Source organism: Falco naumanni, chromosome 2 (assembly GCF_017639655.2).
Source record: "Falco naumanni isolate bFalNau1 chromosome 2, bFalNau1.pat, whole genome shotgun sequence".
NCBI classification, from domain to species: domain Eukaryota; kingdom Metazoa; phylum Chordata; class Aves; order Falconiformes; family Falconidae; genus Falco; species Falco naumanni.
Window position 1 is genome coordinate 26,532,257 of NC_054055.1, and position 17,803 is coordinate 26,550,059.

At 43.2% G+C, this 17,803-nt stretch overlaps 1 protein-coding gene across 5 annotated transcripts in view; it reads left to right on the top strand.

The window, feature by feature from the left end:
- MTMR2 (myotubularin related protein 2) overlaps positions 1-17,803 on the top strand; it is a 65,974-nt gene that overhangs the window by 25,891 nt on the left and 22,280 nt on the right. For 3 of the 5 annotated variants that reach the window (XM_040583635.1, XM_040583636.1, XM_040583638.1), the window contains 3 exons: positions 13,079-13,154; positions 16,042-16,136; positions 16,314-16,424. In XM_040583635.1, coding sequence (XP_040439569.1) covers positions 13,079-13,154; positions 16,042-16,136; positions 16,314-16,424 — 282 coding nt within the window. Of the gene's footprint in view, positions 1-5,485; positions 5,592-10,083; positions 10,709-13,078; positions 13,155-16,041; positions 16,137-16,313; positions 16,425-17,803 lie in introns of those variants that run through there. The other 2 variants (XM_040583639.1, XM_040583637.1) reach the window with 2 other exon arrangements.

The following is a 17,803-nucleotide window of genomic DNA, read 5'->3' on the forward strand; positions in this document are numbered from 1 at the left end:
TTGAGGAGAACAGACATCCTCTCTCTGGGCATATCATTCTTTGTCCGGTGTTCTCCAAATTAACATCTCTGTCATGTGACAGTTCTGCAAGGTTTTTTTAGTCAGTTCTGTGAGAGATTTTTCAAGGTCCTGATTGTTGTTACTATTTCCTTTAATCTTTCTGAGATGTGTCCTTGCCTTTGATATTGCAGATGAGGTCATACTATTAACTGGCACAGTGGCATGAGCGTGTTCTCTGTTCTAGCCCTTTCCTTACACGCCTGAGTGTCTTGTGCAGCTTTGATTGGTACAAGACAGCACGAACTCCCAAGTCTTAACAAGCACTGTGATTTGAGCTAAGCTTATTACTTCTGAGGAAAGAAAGAAGTCCCACATTGTTCCTGGAAAAATGTAAGAGAATAAGACCTGAAGTGGAAACTAACGCGTTTTGTGGTAACTGTGGAATGGGAGACAAGTGCTTGGGCTACATGGTGTTCTCGCAGGAAGGTGTTCCATCAGTTAGCTTTAAGAGGCTGAAAATAAGCTTTTGAAGATTTTGAAGTGGATCTGCCAATAATGGGATTATGCTCTTGATGTGTATTTAAATTTTCCCTGCTAGAATGAACTGCTGCATGGATTCATCATCTTTCCTACCTCTGCTGGGTCTCTGCCTCTGCATGTGCATTGATTCAAATCTAGGAATTAAATTTCTGTGACGATGGAAAAACACTTAGAGATAAATTAGCACTCTCTTTTTTTCTGTGGGGAATTTTTAGAAGAGTGGTAGGCGTCCATTGGGAGGAGGGAACCAGGGGAAGGACCCATATAATTTCTTGCAGTCTATGCCTGCAGCTTTCTTTTGGAGTGCAATTAACACTCTGTGTGTGTGCGCACATGTGTGTAATGAGGTAAATGGGACAACCACTGGGGATTCCTACTGAATGCATGTGCAGTATTTTTCCTAAATCTTTCTGCAAAGTATTTAATAATATACCTTTATGAAGTTGGGTTTTTTAAATGTATAATGAGCATTTCAATATCTGGCACTAAGATTAAATTGCCTTTCCACTACAATTTATAGAATTTTCACTTCATAAACTAACTCTAAATAACTTTTGGCTGTTTCAGTTAGCTTCATACAGGAAAAAAAGGAAGAAAAAACCCCCAAACCCCAACAGAAAAACAACAAAGCACTAATAGGTTCTCCCCTCCACCCCCTTCCTGATCTCAAATCTGAAGCTGTTTAGAACTGATTTAGGGAATGCACTTTTTGAGGGAATTTTTAGCAAATACACTGCCATATGTTTTAACATAAGTTATAGATCAGGCAAGAACAGAATTGAAGTAGTTGGAAGTGAAAATGAGCTGGAAATTCATAGATTCTGTGTCATTTGGGATGAGGTTTTAAAAACACCTTAGATCCAACATTGCCAAAGGGATTAAAGTACATAAATACCTCTTACAGATCTGGGAACTTGGTGGTTATTAAAACTACAGTGGGATTCTTGTTCCTAAGTCCTATAGGTGGTCTTTTCTCCTGTGCTTATGGGCAGATATGTCTGTGCGTTTTATAGTACTTAAGTCTTCTTGCTAATGCTCTAGCTTTTATCAGCAGGGACTTTCACTTTGAGTTAGCTGTCGATTTATAGGATAATGCCTGAAGTTCACTGTGTTCAAAGCTTTGGAGTAGCTCTCATAAAAGGGTCGAATCCTTTCCATCTGCAGTTGGGAAGCCAGCAGAACCTGCCGCCACTTCCCTTAAGAACGGTACCTTTGCCTGAAAATTTGTTAAGGACCATTGTGTTTGGTTTTGGATTGTAAACAGCAAAAGCCTGAACCAGAGGATGGAAACTCCTGTGTTGGCTTTCTTATGCTCCTTCTTGCTTCTAGTCTGTTCTGTGGACAGAGGAAAGCAGTACCACAGACCCATATGTCACCTGCTTAGTTGTACAGCCTTCAGAAAAAGTGGTTGAGGTCTTTGTTCTTGACATTGCCGTTGGTGACCACTAAACCATTATCCCCTTTGAAGGCAACAATAAAAGCCACAAATCCTGATATTCCTCTGAGGTCCAGCAGAATACTGTACATGCATGTGCCTTATCCTCCATGACTGTTTGCTCCCTCCGTAATAATTTTCTCCTTTCGTATACGAGGAATCAGTGGATTTTCAATGGGTTTATAGGTGAGATGCAAGAATGTTATTGCAGCATGCCCAGGACTTGAAAGTTAGAAAAGGGAGGAAAAAGAGTTGCTTGCATAACCTTAATTTCTTACCCATTGCGTGTGTGGTTGGAGAGTGTAGGTAAGCATGTGGTTTATTTTGTAAGATATGTAACTGATGCATGACAAAAGGTATACAAAGGAGTCTTCTCCTTTCAAGACAGTAAATGGATGCTATTGCTGTCTCCTTATGTTTCCTGGGTGAAATACGTTTGAGCAAGTCTGCATTCAGGCTAGCCAGCTGCAGTTCCTTTGCAGTTGATGGAAAGAAATCGGTCATTTATTATCTGATTTGTCTTGACTTTAGGGAAGTGCCCATGTTAGGTGAGAACATCATGTAGCAGAGACAGAGAAGTCCTTGCTGCAGGATGTTGTGAACGTTATTTGAGGGGGAGCAACTAATTTCTCAGAGTGGATCCCAGCTTTTTAGCTGTGTTTCAGTAACGGTGCAGTTTTGTCTCTTTTGAAAACTTGTTTCTCCTTTGACTGTGAAGAGAGTTCAGGGTAATTTCTGCAGCTGTAGACCTGTAAAATTGAGGTAAATCCTGTACCTCAGGTGATGCTGGGCAGTATTAACTGAGATGCCAGTCACCAACTTTGCCACCTTTGCGTTACTTCATTCTAGCTTTAGTGCAAAGTGGCTTAGACTAGTTTTATGTAGAACATGTATATTGTTAGTAGAAAAACATATTGGAGAAAGATGTGATTCTCCTCCCCCCCCGCCATCCTTTGCTGTAAATCACTAAAACTAGCCTCAGTGAGCTTTTCCATTGCTATCTCCCTGCCAACGCAGGAAGTGTGTCAGGCTTTGGTTATGTGTAACACATGTTCAACAAGAGCTGGGTTTAGAGAGCGGCATAACTTTTTAAAATTTGAGCACTCATTTAAGCAATGTTTTTTAGGTTTGCTTTTCAGTTAGTGAATAATACTAGCTTGGAAGCACTAAATTGTGAAAAAACACTCTGCCTAAGCACCTCCAGGGTAGCTGAAGACTCTCTGCCCTGCCAGTCGGCTCCATCCCTTGTTAATGATGTATGGGGATAAGCATTCCTGTTTCAGACTGGCCCTTGACTCTGCATGGGACTGCCTGTAAGACTAGTTTATAGCAAATGCGAAGATGTCTTGTGTGAGCTTTCCTTCCCAGTGCACCGGACTGTGACTGCTATTAAATTACAGACCATATTGCACAAGCCACCAGATGGTGAAGATAATTGACCTGTGGTCACAAAAGACTTGGCTAGAGGTGAACTGGTGATACAGCAGTGAAATTAAATAAACAGTTCATCATTTTACTGTCATTGTGTGAAGATTTGAGCATATGTGTTTCTCTGCATCATCGCTTTGGGCTCAGTTATATTTTCGCATGAAGGTGCACCTCACTATTTTGTGAGCATACAGGAGTACAAGTTATGCAGGCAGAAGTCGACCTTACCTGATCTTCATGTAGTGTTTCCACAGGTTCCTTTGAACACAGGGATGAAATTGGGGCCAAATCCAAGAACAAGTGATGCTTTACGTTATCAAAGGTATAAGGTAGAGGGACTTAAAGAGCAGCAGAGGAGAAGTGGGAAAATCGTATGGGAACCAATATTTTAACTATCTCGAAATTCTGATTTTGGCTATACGGGTTGCGTGTGTGTGTCTGGGAGGCGGGCTTGCTTTCTTCTTTGGAGCATTAAGCTGTCGATGAACAAAGGCACAAAGGACTAGTTCTGGAGAATGAATGGTGCTCTTGTCCATAATGTGGTCATTCCAGGACATCCCTGTGAGTGACTGGAATTTAGCCCCTGCTGTTGCCATGTTTTTCTAGGACTCCAGTTTCCATGACTGTAAATGCTGTATATTTCATGAGAATTACAATCTTTTTCTTTTTAAACTGTCCTAAAAGATGGAAAATCTTGGTCTCCTCCCTGCACCTCTCCCCAGTAAGTCCTTTTCTGCACCTCCTTTCAAGGAAACAAAAAATTCAGAGTAGCCAACCTCTGCATTGCAAAATATTGATTTCATGCAAATTAGATGGAGGGAAAAGCCAGATGCAGTCAGTTTGCTGTCTCCTTTACATGGAAATAATACTCCCTAAGTGCTCATCTGGTTGGAAGAGAGCAAAGACAGCAAGTGTTGCAAATTTTTCTTATGTATAGATACCTGAATGTCTGAATATGAAGTCAAGTACAGTGAGAGAAACCTCTGGAAGCATTTACGATTGCCGTCTATTAGGAATGGAAAACTAAGGAGAATAAGTAAATGGTCTTCATATGTTCCTCAAAAATATTTTCAGCTCTTCCTAATTGACTGCTGTATTTCTCCTAGCTACTAAGTGCAAAAATTCTCTTTTTGCTGAGTAAAAATGGGTAAGAGGTGGCTCCCCAGCCCCCCCCCTTTTTTTTCCTCCCCTATAGGTATAGTTTTGTAGATTGAAGCACAGATTGGGCAGGAACGAACAAGCATGGTATTTAGAAGGACACGTGGATTTGTGACTGTATGCAGTACCTGCCAATATTTGATTATCTGTAGATGTTTTTGCATGAAATGAAACATCTTTGTTCCCCTCTGTATGATTGTTTACTTACTGTAAATATGTAAATACTTGTATCTTGAATCCTTATATATCGCTTCCAAAGGATTTAACTTTGGAGTTTATAACAGAGATAGTTTTCTGTGACTTGATTTAGTTGTTAGAATTTATAACTCTCTCTTTGGTGTTTTTCTGTTAGTTAAGACTGATGGTACGAATGCCAATGCACTAGTTTAATGCTTTCCTTGAAAATTTTAGTCTGTTTTCCCATGTAAGTTGATTGCTAAACAAGACAAAGTAAAATAAAGGAAGGATAGAGTTGGGCTAATGTGCCGTCCAAAGTTTTTGAGCAGCCAGAAGAGAACAGAGCTGTTTTCATTTGAGATGTATGTGGAACCCTTGGCAATGAAGAAGATTCTGTATTAAATAATGTTGGACTTATCTGAATAGATAATATCTGCAACCTTCTGTGCCAGGGAGCATTGCTGTGTTGAGTCAGTGATGACTTTCTGTTGGAGCCTAATGAGAGAATTGTCTTGAGGCACCAAGCCATACAAACTTGAAGAGACAAGCCAGCCATGATTGAACGACTGGCCCTCAACAATGTGTTCCTTTGAGCTTCTGAGCCTTGCGTTGTACTTGTGCAGTGAGGGCCCAGGAGATTCACCAGCCCAGAGAGGCTGTTCTTCATCACTGGACACTCGGGTCTGAGTGGAGAAGTACATAGTGGAAAAAACAAAGAAGAAAACCCTAGGGAAACACTGCATGGTGGCTGTTTCCTCCTGCAGAGGAGTCCCTTTATGTTACCCTGGTGACTATTCTTTTTTTCTTAAACACACTAATCTTCAGCTTCTTTTTAAAGATTTTCAAGACAGTGGTAAGTAAACAAAAGTGATTTCTCAAGCCTTTTTATACTTTCTTGAACTGTGTATGGTAGGTAGAGATCACAGTTTGGATTTTTTAGTTGTGTCAGGAAAGCATAATTAAAAGGCAGTTGCAGTGTACATCGTATGCGATTATTGTCTTAGTGTAATAGGTGGTATCAACAGAACATTATATTGATAACTTAAATGCCTCTTGTGTTGTTTTTTAACTAAGCTAGGAAGCCTTCTTTGGCTGAATGCTCTCTTAGGAGCTGAATGGGCTTGATGTGGTCTTTGGACAGTATATTTGGATCTGTGTACTATTCTGAAATGATCCATGTGTCCATGATGTTTTGTCTCTTCCCCTTTGAACTTCTAATATCTCAAAAGAATGAGGCACAAAGCATTTTCCTGCAATTAATATTTTGCTGCTGTGAATGCCTCTAACGCAGTTTTTCTACTCGTCTGATCATAATCCTCAGAAAAGTGCCCGTGCCTCAGTCATGCAGAGACACTGCTGTTCTTTCCTGTAGTCATTCTGCTGTGGTATTCTTAATGATTCAAAAATAATCAATAAAGACCATTTACTTGCTTGATTTATCTTTTATTGCATTTCCAGTAGACTACATAGCACATAAATCTTCTCAAAGCACACTTGAAATAGACATAAATGGCAGCTGAAAATCTCTATGAAGTAGTCTAGTGTTTGCAGTCTACAGGAGGATTTGTTAAGTAAGCATGGCTGCTGTTTGGTGGTCTTTCTAATTGAGTATTGAGAAGACAGAAGCATCTTAGCAGCAAAATGCTAGAAAAAATGTGTTCTTTTCCCTGTTGTAAGAAATGTTTCATTTAGAGAAGAAACCAATGCACCTATGAAAAATTATCCTAAGTAAGCATAAGGGGCTCGATTCTGCACATATTCACATCAGTTCTGCAGCTTCTGTTAACCTCAACTGAACAGAATTAGACCTCTGTGGGTTTTTTTTTTCTGAGGTGAATGGAAAGGGCTTCTGTATCTGTTTTGTTTCAGAGGTTTTTATACCGTCATCAGGGTAATGATAAATCTTGATACACCTGCCATAGTGGCACTGTCCTTTGTTGATTGACTTTTATGGCAACAGCCATGAAGTAGGAAAGAGTTGGAGTGGGAGGGAAATTCAGGGGAAGGAACAGGTGGACATGGTCTGAGACACCAAAAGGCATTTGAAAGGAGAAAAAGGTTGGTTACATAAGTGTGTATGCTTTGCAAAGAAAATTAATTAAAAGTATGTAAAAATAATCCTATGTGGATTCTATGTTATATATGTGGATTCATATATTATCCTATATGGATATTCCCTCACGTGGTCCTCTGAGACAGCAGAAAGGAGCCAGCTGTGACCCAAAAGCTGCCTCTGGTAATTCAGCTAATAAGACCTACCCTACAGACTGTGGAGTCATACCTGTTTTAATGAAGTTCATGCAGTTTTTCCACCTGGCCTGGCTTAATCCATGCTGCCTCTGTACACAAAGTAAGTTTGAATTTCTCTGCAAGTACAGGTTGTGACTGCAGAGTTTTATTGGGATGGCCAGGAGACTGGGCATTGCTGCACTGGCTGCAGTGAAGCACCAGCGATGGGATTTGCCCTACCACGTCTGCTTTGGAGTTACCGACCCTAGTTCTCAGCCTTTGGTAGGAAGAAAGACACTGGTCCTGAAGGTGAATATCTTAGGTTTCCTGCTTTCCACTGGCTGTACAGAGCACCTAAGGTGACTAGCTCAGCTGTAGATCTCTAGTTTTAGATGAAACAGATATTCTTGCATTTTACCGACTACCCTGCCTGCAGAGCCGCAAGAGCGCTGGTGATTCAAGAGGGCATTTAATCGTGCCAGTCCTTGAGAGAAAGACATTTAGAAAAAAGAAGGGGGGAGGAAAGTTTAGATATATTAACTACAAGCAGAATATTCCCAGGTAATCCATTAAAATGTGAAGTATTAGACAAATATTTTCCTGTAGGAGATAAATCCTTTCACTTGGCTGTTGAGTTTCAAATCCACGTGTCACACATAATTTGAAAGTTACGTATTTTTAAAATCTGCTAATTCTATGCCTATATTCTTGCACACGCATATGTACAAAACGCACATTCTTCTCCTCCCAGCATATATCCTGCCTGTTGCTGCTGACCAGGGCATGCTCACGAGGTAGACGTGCCAAACCTGAGAGTTCAGGGGCTGCAGATGCAAAGGGATTTTATGTGTGCATAATGTTTGTCTGTACAGCCAGGTTATATATGTTTATGTCAAGGGACCAGTTAAAAGACCAGCTTACTGCTATGGGAAACACAGAACAGGACAGTGCACAGCTGGAACAAAAGCAGCTCTGAGAGAGCTTGTCTTTTCAATGGATGGGGCAGGCATGGTTTTGGGGAAGGGAATGATGCTGGGGCGGGGTGGTCATGGTGTCAGGTCGGACATGTCGCACCAGTGCTGTGGCTTTCTGCGTAACAAACCTGTTCAAAATGTGCAAAATGATTTGGAGTGTGTAGGAGGTTGCCAAGGAGAAATTAACTCAGAGGGGAGAATGTCACAAAAAGGTACATTTTAATTTTATCTAAGCCAAAAAAGATTCTTTTTGTTCATTTTGATTGTGATTCAGGACAGAAGAAGCTATACAGACTTGGGAAAGCTGTTGCACAGCGATTCAGTAACACAAACCTGTAGTCTCCCCTTAAGCTGTGTGAAGCCGGAAAACCTGGCTGTTGTCTGTGGGTTTCAGGGCTCACATATTCAGGAGAAGGTAGGAGAGTGGCCAAAAAATGGCTAGGAGGGACCTCAGGTTTGTTTTCTGGTGGCTTGTGCTGCAGATGTTGGTGTCCAGGGGCAGAGTTACTGTCCTTAGTCGGTCCCGGCTGCTCTCCCTCCCTCGCCCTGGGTTTACACACCTTCACTGGTGTAGTCACACCCTAAGCCAGTCCTGGGAAAATGATCCAGGTTATGGAAAAGCATCCATTAAGAAAGCCCTTAAGTGAACGCAAGTACCTTGGCTGAGCTAGCTATGGGAGCACTGACAGCAGCGGCAGGTCGGGGAGGAGGCGGCGGTCCTGGCTCGGCCTCAGCCAGCGCAGGATGTGTGCTGTCATCCTGGCTGTGCAGCTCCGCTGGCAGGCACACACCTCACAGGCAATACCAGAGGAAAGCCTACCAGTTGTTTCATTCACGGGCAAAAGCAAACCCTGAATATAGAGTTTTGCGTGCTATCTCTGGTCCTTTGGGAGCGGTGTTCCTCTGGGACCCTGTGCTCAGCGTTAGGGTGCAGCGTAACTCTGTACCACCCCCAGCTGGCTGTAGCCACTTGGGATGAGCTGTGTGCATGAGTCGTGCGGGGACGTCAGTCGGGAGAGGGATTTTTGGAGCAGCGTGCTGGCTGCTGTGTTAGGAGGCAGTGTGAACACATGCTCGGAGAGGCTTGGCAGAACTGCAGGACACTGCATCGCAGTATGAAGAGGTAAGGGATGAGGCAGGGAGCAGTCTTACCTTTTCAGCAGGATTTAAACCTCTTTCCCTGACCCCATACGTGCAAGCAAAGGAGATGATTGTTTTGTTGCTGAGATCTGGAGTTTGTGTCTACAGTACCACATCGGGGTTTCTCTGCCTTGGGTGCTATAGGTGGGAGGACATGAGAGAGCTCTGCACCTTCAGCCATGGGTAAGTGGGCTGGAGCTAACAAAAGGTGGGATCTTGGAGTAAGAGAAGCAGTTGTTAAATGTAGCAAGCGTGGGTTTGTTCTGCCAAGCTGCTGCTTGAGCAGAGAACAAAGGTAGGTGGTGGCATGAAGTCCTCACACCCGCTCTGAGCTGAGGCAGGACTTGTGCTTAGGTGCTAAGGTACTCCTGTGCTCAGCATCCCGGAGAGCTGTTTTATCTAGAGGGAGAGCTGCTGATGGGAGGAATGGGTAGATGATGTTACTCAGTAAAAAAAGACAGAAATAAAGGTTATTCTGTTGACTAAACTCTTTGTTCCCCAAGAGATTCAGTTAACCAAGCATAGCATTTTTGTGGGGGAAAGGTTATGGAGGCCTTGTTTAGCTTAGAGGTGAGGCAGTCTACTGATTTTTGGTGGTTATATTTGTTTATTGCAGAAACCATCTTAGTGATGGTTGTGACAGACACAGACAGTGTGGCTCTACCTCAAGATGGTCCTGTTCCTCGGTAATGCAGACTCTGCCCAGCTCTGGCTGTGACCTTCGTTGCAGATCTCTAAGCTCTCTTTGTTTATGTTCACACTGAACAATTTAAAAACCTGAGGCACACAGAGGTGGAACATTTCAGTTACAATGATGTATCCATATGTTACTTGCCTCAGTAGTGTTAACGCATCGGTAGCCAACCGTCACTTCTGCAGCCAGGCTGCCGCAGTCGTGTCCCTGGCTCCCCTGCCTGCCTCCTTGCCTCACTGGAGCTCTTAATTTCATTTTGCAGGATTTGCAGAGGGCTAAATCTGGGCCTAGGAGTTTTATTTTTAGAGTCTTGAAAATAGGTTAATGCACAAAAAAAGATTTTTCTCACAGTTTAATGAACCATTTTTTGATTGGGCTGGGGAGGATGGCAGTGGGATGGAAGGGCTTTTCATGTCATCTCCTTAGTCATAGAAGGGGCAGAGGGTCCACCTGTGTCTTCCCAGAGTTCCATGTGCAATTGTCGCATCCCATTCTTCCTTCTTCATCTGTTTCCAAAACTCCTCTTTCTTTATCCACCCACTTTTCCTCCCTCCTGCCACCCGCTGTCCTTCAGCACTGCCCCAGATGTCTTCTGTGCCTGCTGCCTGCGCTGTCAGCTGCACGCAGATTGCATTTCCCCGAATCAATTTTAAGGAGCCATTGATGGAGGTGGCTTTTGGGAAAATGCCTACTGTTCACTTCTCAGTTTCTGCCAGGACAGGTTTCAAGTGTTCACGTTCCAGCTAGGAGGACTTATTCAAGGTCTAGAGCTGGGCAGATGCTGCAAAGACCGGCACACCAGAGAAGTGTTTGTCCTGCGCTTTCTGACCACTTCTGTCTGAGCCTCTTGGAAGGATGACTGTTATCCAGGGGTGATACACTTGTGCCAACTTTGAAATCACCCTGGAGGCAGTTGGTGCTGTGTTACCTGAGGTAGGTCGTGTGGCTGAGGTCAGTTGAGGGATGGTGAAAGTGAGTGTAGTCCTTGACGCTATACCAAAAAAAAACCCCAAAACGATGGTGGTGGGGACAGCAAGGGGGAAGAAGCTGTCAACCTTGAAGTGCTGTGCTTCCAGGAGGCCATCTGTCCACTGGCCTGGGTTGGAGTGAGCGCAGGTTTGAATTGCTGACCCTTTCCTCTGATCCCTGGGGACTCCACATTTCAGAAAGCACGAGTGAGCAGATGGATTTTATTAGACTTAGAAGAGCCAGCTTTTAAAAAAAGCTTTCAGCCTCGTCTTTACAAAATGGTGTTGACATGGAGGTCTTAATCTTGCATACCGCTTGCCTTTTCCCTTCTTCTCACCCCTACCTGAAGTACAGTGTTTAAAACCCACCCGAGCACTGCCCACCTAGTGACCTCAGCAGTGCTTTGTCATACTGAATGCTTTCTATGTATCTTACCTCATACTGCTTTTGGCTTAAGATATAACCCAGTTCCCCAAATGTTTACCGCTGGCTGTGCTGCCACTGACATCTTCAGGAGAGCAGTGAGCCCAGCTGTTGACCGGAGTGATCCTAGCAGCAGCTGCTGCCCATTTGGGAACGGACCTTCTCAACAACATTGTGAGAGTGTCCTGAATGCAGAGTGTGTTTTTACTAATGTCCTTCCAAGATAAAAGGCCACAAAGATGACCACTGCTTACAGACCAATGAGCCACAAGCCTCCCTCTCATTTGGCATGATCCAGATGTTATCCTGCCAATTTCAAGGCTGTTACTCAAGCGTAAAAATGGACACACAGGAGTTAAGAGCGGGTCTACATCACAGGCTTTTGTCAGGGAGGCCATCAGCCAGGGCTTTGATGAGGTGTGTGATCTTTGGCCAACACAGCTGTGCTGACATGAAGTCCTCAGCACAGATTTCTTCTAGTTATAGCAGCAAACCCTTTCTTCTAATGGTATTGCGGACATGGGAGAGGAGAAGCTTTCCTGCAGGTTGCTACCAGTGTGAGTTCTGTCAGTGGCCGCCTCCCTTCACCCATCCTGTAGATGCCAGCCTGGTTGCTCTGGCAGCCTCCCCAGTAAGAGCTGGCCTAAGTGAGTGCAGTTGTGGGGTTCCTGTTAGGAAGCCAGGATTGTATTTGCTTTTATTATTTTCTTTAAGAAGTCTTTTGAATGCATTTTTTAACATGTACATCTTGTTCTCAAGAAGGCTTTGATCTTGTTAATCTTTTCATCTATACGTCAGCCTGTTGTGTGAAGATGCTGGAACGTGCTTTTATTGTGGTGTGGGGTTTCTTTGGGTTTTGTTTTCTTTCTTTTTCTTTTTTTTTTTTTTTTTTTTTGTGCATAGTTTAGAGAAACTTTCTTCCCTGAGGCTCTCCCTTTGGCTTGATCCTACTTGAAAGTTGACCACAGATGTGTCAGGTTCTAGAGTGCCACTTTAGGCATGTCTTTGAATTTTCTTTGCAGGGATTTCCTGATGTCAAATTAAAACAATTTTTTCTCTTTCCTCACATTAAGCTAAAGAATGCATTTTGGGCGAGTCTGCACATTCGGTTGTGAGCAGTCATGAGCTCTCTCTGCCTGTCTCCACCAGGTGGGATGCATGCCAACTTTAAACCCAAAGTCTTGTGGTTGCTACAGCACGAGGCAGAGTCTAGACTAACCTGCCTGCTCTCTGCATTACTAGATTGAGCAAATGGTGTGCTGCTGTGGTTGTGGTCGTCTGGCCTGTTTGAGGCATGGGCAATACGATTAAACCTGTCTGCGTCTGGCCACGCAGACTTAGCTAACTTTGGTCACTTATATATGCTCTTCTCCCATAGTTCTTATCATAGGGTTAGACCTCAGGTTATGCTTTCATAGTTACATCCATGCTTTCCTTAAATGTCCCATCTGCTTGTGATAACAGCTGTTCTTGTGAAAACCCTTGTGTAAATACAGCTCTAACTGTGAAAAGTAATGCCCTCTGGTATAACTTTGACCCAAGGGAAAGTGGAGGAGGGGTCATTTGGCAGCCAAAAAACCCAACAAAAAAATATTGAAACTGTACCTCCTATACATATAAAGGGACCTGTGAAGTGTGCTGCCAAAGCACAGAGCCTGCTTTGCACAGCTTCTCCATTGCAGACATCCCCACTTTAAACACTTCTGCATAGCCCAGCAGTATGCTCGAGGACGGCACCGAGGTCTCTGACATGCTTTGTGTTGCCTTTTCAGAGGCTGAGACACTAGGCAGTACCTCAAGATCTTTGAATATTTGTTGTCCTTTATATTGTGACCTGTTGCAGGTAAGTGTAAAGTTCATGGTTTATGAAAAAGTAAAGAATTTCTTTTTCTACTTCTATCTTTTGCCTAGGTCCTGAGAGAGACCAATAAATTGGCTGAAATGGAAGAGCCCCCTTTGCTACCAGGGGAAACTATTAAAGACATGGGTATGTGAAGAGGAAATTCCTTAGTGTTTACTGACAAAAAGAATATCCATTTATTTATGCAGTGTTTCTTTTTCTTCATCCAGACATTGTGACATGCATCAGGTTTGCTGATGCACTCCAGTCTGAAAGTTTGAGTAAGCTTCTTGATTAATTTTCTCTGAAAGATTTTGCATTCAGTAGTTTAATGTTGCCGCCTTCTTAAAGTGATACGGAAGAGTGCAACTTCAGTCCTAAAAATAAAAAAAAAAAAACCAACAAAACAAACCTGAAAATAAGTCACCAAAAACCTGCACCCAACAACAACAATAAAAGACAAAAACCCCCACCCCACCTCAATGCTCATTCCTTTTCTCTACTCCTTTCCTAAGGACTCTGAACTCTTGCTCCAACCGTGTAGTGCAAACTGACATGTAACTCACGCCACAGGCACGGTTGGCTCAAACAGCAAGGCTGTGTTTTGAAGGGTTCCTGGGGAATAGTTTAATAAGAGATCAGAGTTACCAGCGTTTTATCTGTTGACAAATGATGTGATGAGCCATGTAAGTCTGTAAGACTGGGTGGCTTTTGGAGTAGCCCAGACAGCAGCTGCCTGGTCCAGCAAGAAGTTAAAGGCAGCAGAAAGGAAATCTTTATTATTCATCAGCAATAATAATTTCCTGTTAAAAGTGTCAAGAAAGGCAAATACAATTCTCTTTGTATTTTACAGGGAAGGGAAGAAGAATTATTTCAGCCAACCCAATAATCTAGGGTAAGATTGGCCCTGTAAAAGACAGGAATTCCATAAGCAGGGGAATTAGCAAATCCTGGTTTCCAGTATCTTTCTCCCATATGGATTCTCTTATATCTACAAAAGACTGAGCTTATTAGACTTTCCCTCAGTGGTAGCACTAGTACAACCTCTGTTGTAGCTGGCATCCGTTCTCACAAACAGTGAAGCATTTTAATGCCTTGGAGATCCCTATTTATCTGATAGAGACTGCTGAAATCGTACAGCCATGGCAGGGTTAAGGTCAGACAAGCCATGTTGTAGGTACATGTGTATATGTGCGGTGTAATTAAGTAAAATTGTTTCCTTAGGAAACCAAGCTAATAAAATGCAAATGTGCGAGGTGATGTGGCTTACAAGCTGGCAAGGCCAGTGTTTGAGATTGTGCCTGGGATTTCTTACCTGGAAAACATTTTTCTAGCACCTTTTCCCTTTATCCAGAAGTTCTGTTCTTTTTCAGACGTAAATGCAGACTTCTCTTATTAGTAGATTTTGTTGGCTTTGGTGGTTTTTTTTAACATTTTGAAATTGCATTTTGAATAATGGGAACTCCAGTGGAAAAACCAGGCAGGCTGCCCTCACCCTTATTATGCTTCATGAGTCTGCTTTGAAACCTCTGTCAAACTAGTCTTTGAAAAGAAGTGATTAATAATTGGCCAATAATTAAACACTTGGTTCAATTAGAACTGGCTAGAAGCATTTTGTGTTTAATTGTCCTTCAAACAAATGCATGTAAGTTAAAAGAAATAAATAATGAAATTGCTAGCATGCATACATATATATTCTTTTATTTATTTTTAACTAAAAATTCTGTGCCACGTATTTTGCTCTGCATTAGTCACTCCTGATATTGTAAGGATCCTTCCCCATATCCAGATCTTGAGAGTCAGTGAAGACTATGCAGAAGCAGAGCTGACATGAGGATGGTTTAGTTATGTGAATTGCCAGTGCCCTAGAGTAAGGCAGTCTCTCTTCCTCCCTCCCTCCAGGCTAAATCTCATGGGATAAATGTAGAAGAAATTCAGGACCTCATGTGCATGGTGGCTGCCACCTGAGTGGGAGGCAAGCTGTGTCCTTCTGACTTCACACAGCCCTTGCTAAATGGATCCCATAGGGTTTGGAGGCTTGAGGTTATTGAGATGGTCCGGAGAGTTCTTTCATGTATCTGGCAGCTCTGATCAGTGGATCTCCTGCTGAAAGCATCTTTTGAGTGTTTGAGGGGTGTCATTACTTGTTGGTGATAGCATAAACCATTACCATGGCACAGCTGGCCAATGGCTTCAGTGACAAAAGACATAATGGGTGGGGGGGAACGGCTTAAATGTTGGCATTTTTAATTGATGTAAAACAGAAGGGCAGTTAGGGGAGGTGTTTGCTGTGGAAAACCAGCAGCACCTCTTGCCTTTTGCTGGAACAAGGGAGAAATGTTTGAGGCCTTTTAGGAAGGGGGACTGTTTTGAGTCACCATCACTCAGACTCAAAAATAATTGTTGCAGAGTAACTTGATCGCTGACTTCAGACTTAAAATTACCAGCAGCTGAGTGCTATACAGTTTCGTGGCTGCTGGAAATTGCTGTAGCTCCGCTGGCTTTTAGCACTGAGGGTCTTTGCACCCTGGGGCTGATGGTGTGCAGAAGGACCCAAGCATCCTAAAAGCCCCAGTAGGAGGACTGCTTTTTCCTGTCCTTGGTGGCACAAACCAGCTTGCGGATGATCCTTAGCTTTTATGCAGGTTGTTGTCAGCTTCAAACGGATGCATCCAGGCAGTGATCATCTCTTTTCATGCATGGTGTTCTCAGGTACTGGCAATGCATTGCTCAGTAAGAGTAAACAGTTTGCAGCCAAATACTGGCTTTTTTACAGGGGTAGCAGTTATGTGCAGATGGAGGTTTCTAGGTGATGGTACTTACCTGGTGTTCGATTTATACCCAAACTCTTACCTTCTCCACAGAACTGAAACTTGCATGTTAGTTCTACACTAGAACCCCAGATGAAGTTTGTTTTCATTTCATGGTCTGAAAAGTAGAGCCTCCAATTGTTATTGTCGTAATTTTGCTCCCATAAATTAACCATTAAATTAACAACTTTTTTTTTTCTTTTTTTTTTCTTCTTTTTGTTAAGCTAAGGATGTTACTTACATCTGTCCCTTCACTGGAGCAATCAGAGGAACCCTTACCGTCACCAATTATAGGCTGTATTTTAAAAGCATGGAACGGGTAAGCTTTTCAAATCATCTGCTTTTGTTGGCTATTCAGTCTTTAGACCTAGGTGTTCTTTGAGAGTAATTCTGTGTGAATCATAGCTATATGTTTGGGAATATAGGCATAAGGGAGCAGGAGCTGGGGATTTCCCCCCCTCCACTTTTTAAACTCACAAATTTCAACTGTCTACAGGACCCTCCTTTTGTCCTAGATGCATCTTTAGGTGTAATCAACAGAGTGGAGAAAATCGGAGGTGCTTCCAGTCGCGGTGAGAATTCATATGGGCTGGAAATTGTATGCAAGGTAAACTTTTATCTCTATTTTACAATAGGGGAAGGGGAACATCTATTTTAAAAGGTTTTCTTTGTGGTATTGTAGGATGTTCTGTAAAACATTTCAGTCAGTGTGAGTTCACACGCTTCAAAACCCATCTGATTTTAAAAGCAATTTTCAGGATTCTTTAGCTCCACTCATTCGAGATGAGATCCAAACCTTTATGCAGGCTTTGTGCTAGGTAATGTCTTTTCTTTACAGTTGAAACCTAGGCCTGCATCCCACTAAAGGATTCTCACGGTTGCCCACCAGGCTATTCTAGGGAGACTCCTGTCATTGTGGGATACGGGATGCCTTTCACTCAGTTGCATTTCAACAGCAAGAAGGAGGCACGTGTCCCCCTGAATCGATAGCTTATGTCCACCTGCTGCTGTGGTGAGGGCTGGGCAGGTAGCCTTCCGTCCTCCTCAAGGCTGTTCTAGCATTTCTTTCAAGGCAGTGCATATTTCACATGTGCCTCTCAAGAGCCCTTGGAATCACTGGAAGTGTAAACTTGAATAAAAATTCACCTCTTCGTGTCTACTTACTGTAGACTCGCAAAGCAGATAAAGCCACCCTGTCCAGTCCTAAATCCGTACCTTTGCCGTTCACCAGGGCACAACCCCTCTGCTTCCCTTGGTGGCCACCTGGTGAGAGCTGACCTTGTAGGTCTTGGGCTGCTTCGAGCTCTTGTCAGAGCCCCCTCAAGGCTGAAGGGATGCCCGTTGCTGGACAAGGGTAGGTGAAGGAATGAAAAGGGGTCCCAGACTGGCTGTGGTTGCTGCTGTGATTCTGAGGCACCAGGAAGCCAGGCAGACTGTCATGCTGTGGGTGTGCTGAGTCAAGAGCCGTTGATATAACTTATACCAAATCATCTGGCTGCTCCCTCGTCCTGTTGCAGTCATGATCCTCCCTGGCTAACGTAGGGGTGCTTGTGCTGGCAAGCTAATTTATTGCCTGTTTTGATCTGGATTCCTAGTCCTCAGCCGTTTTGCCTGTGTGCACATTTGCACACGTGGTCAGGTTTGGAGTGAATTACGTTGTTTCCCTGGGTGGGAAGCACAGGCGCAAACTGTACAATGGGTATCTTGGACCTATACAACATGTATATATATATCTCCATGTGCCAGCCTGCTTGGCCCAGGATATGCAGAGCAGTTTAGTGCAATAACGGAGTAGTACAGGTACAGCATGTGTCCCGAAATGTTCTCTGTCTAAGACCAATTGCCTTAGATTTGTGAGAAAGCTGAGTCTTCGGCTGTTTATCTCATACTCTTTGAGTTGCTGTACCATATTCGTATGCTTGAACTTGATAGCTCATTTCCTGCTAGTGGCTTTTAAACTGTTTACTACAAGTGTTTGAGTTGTAG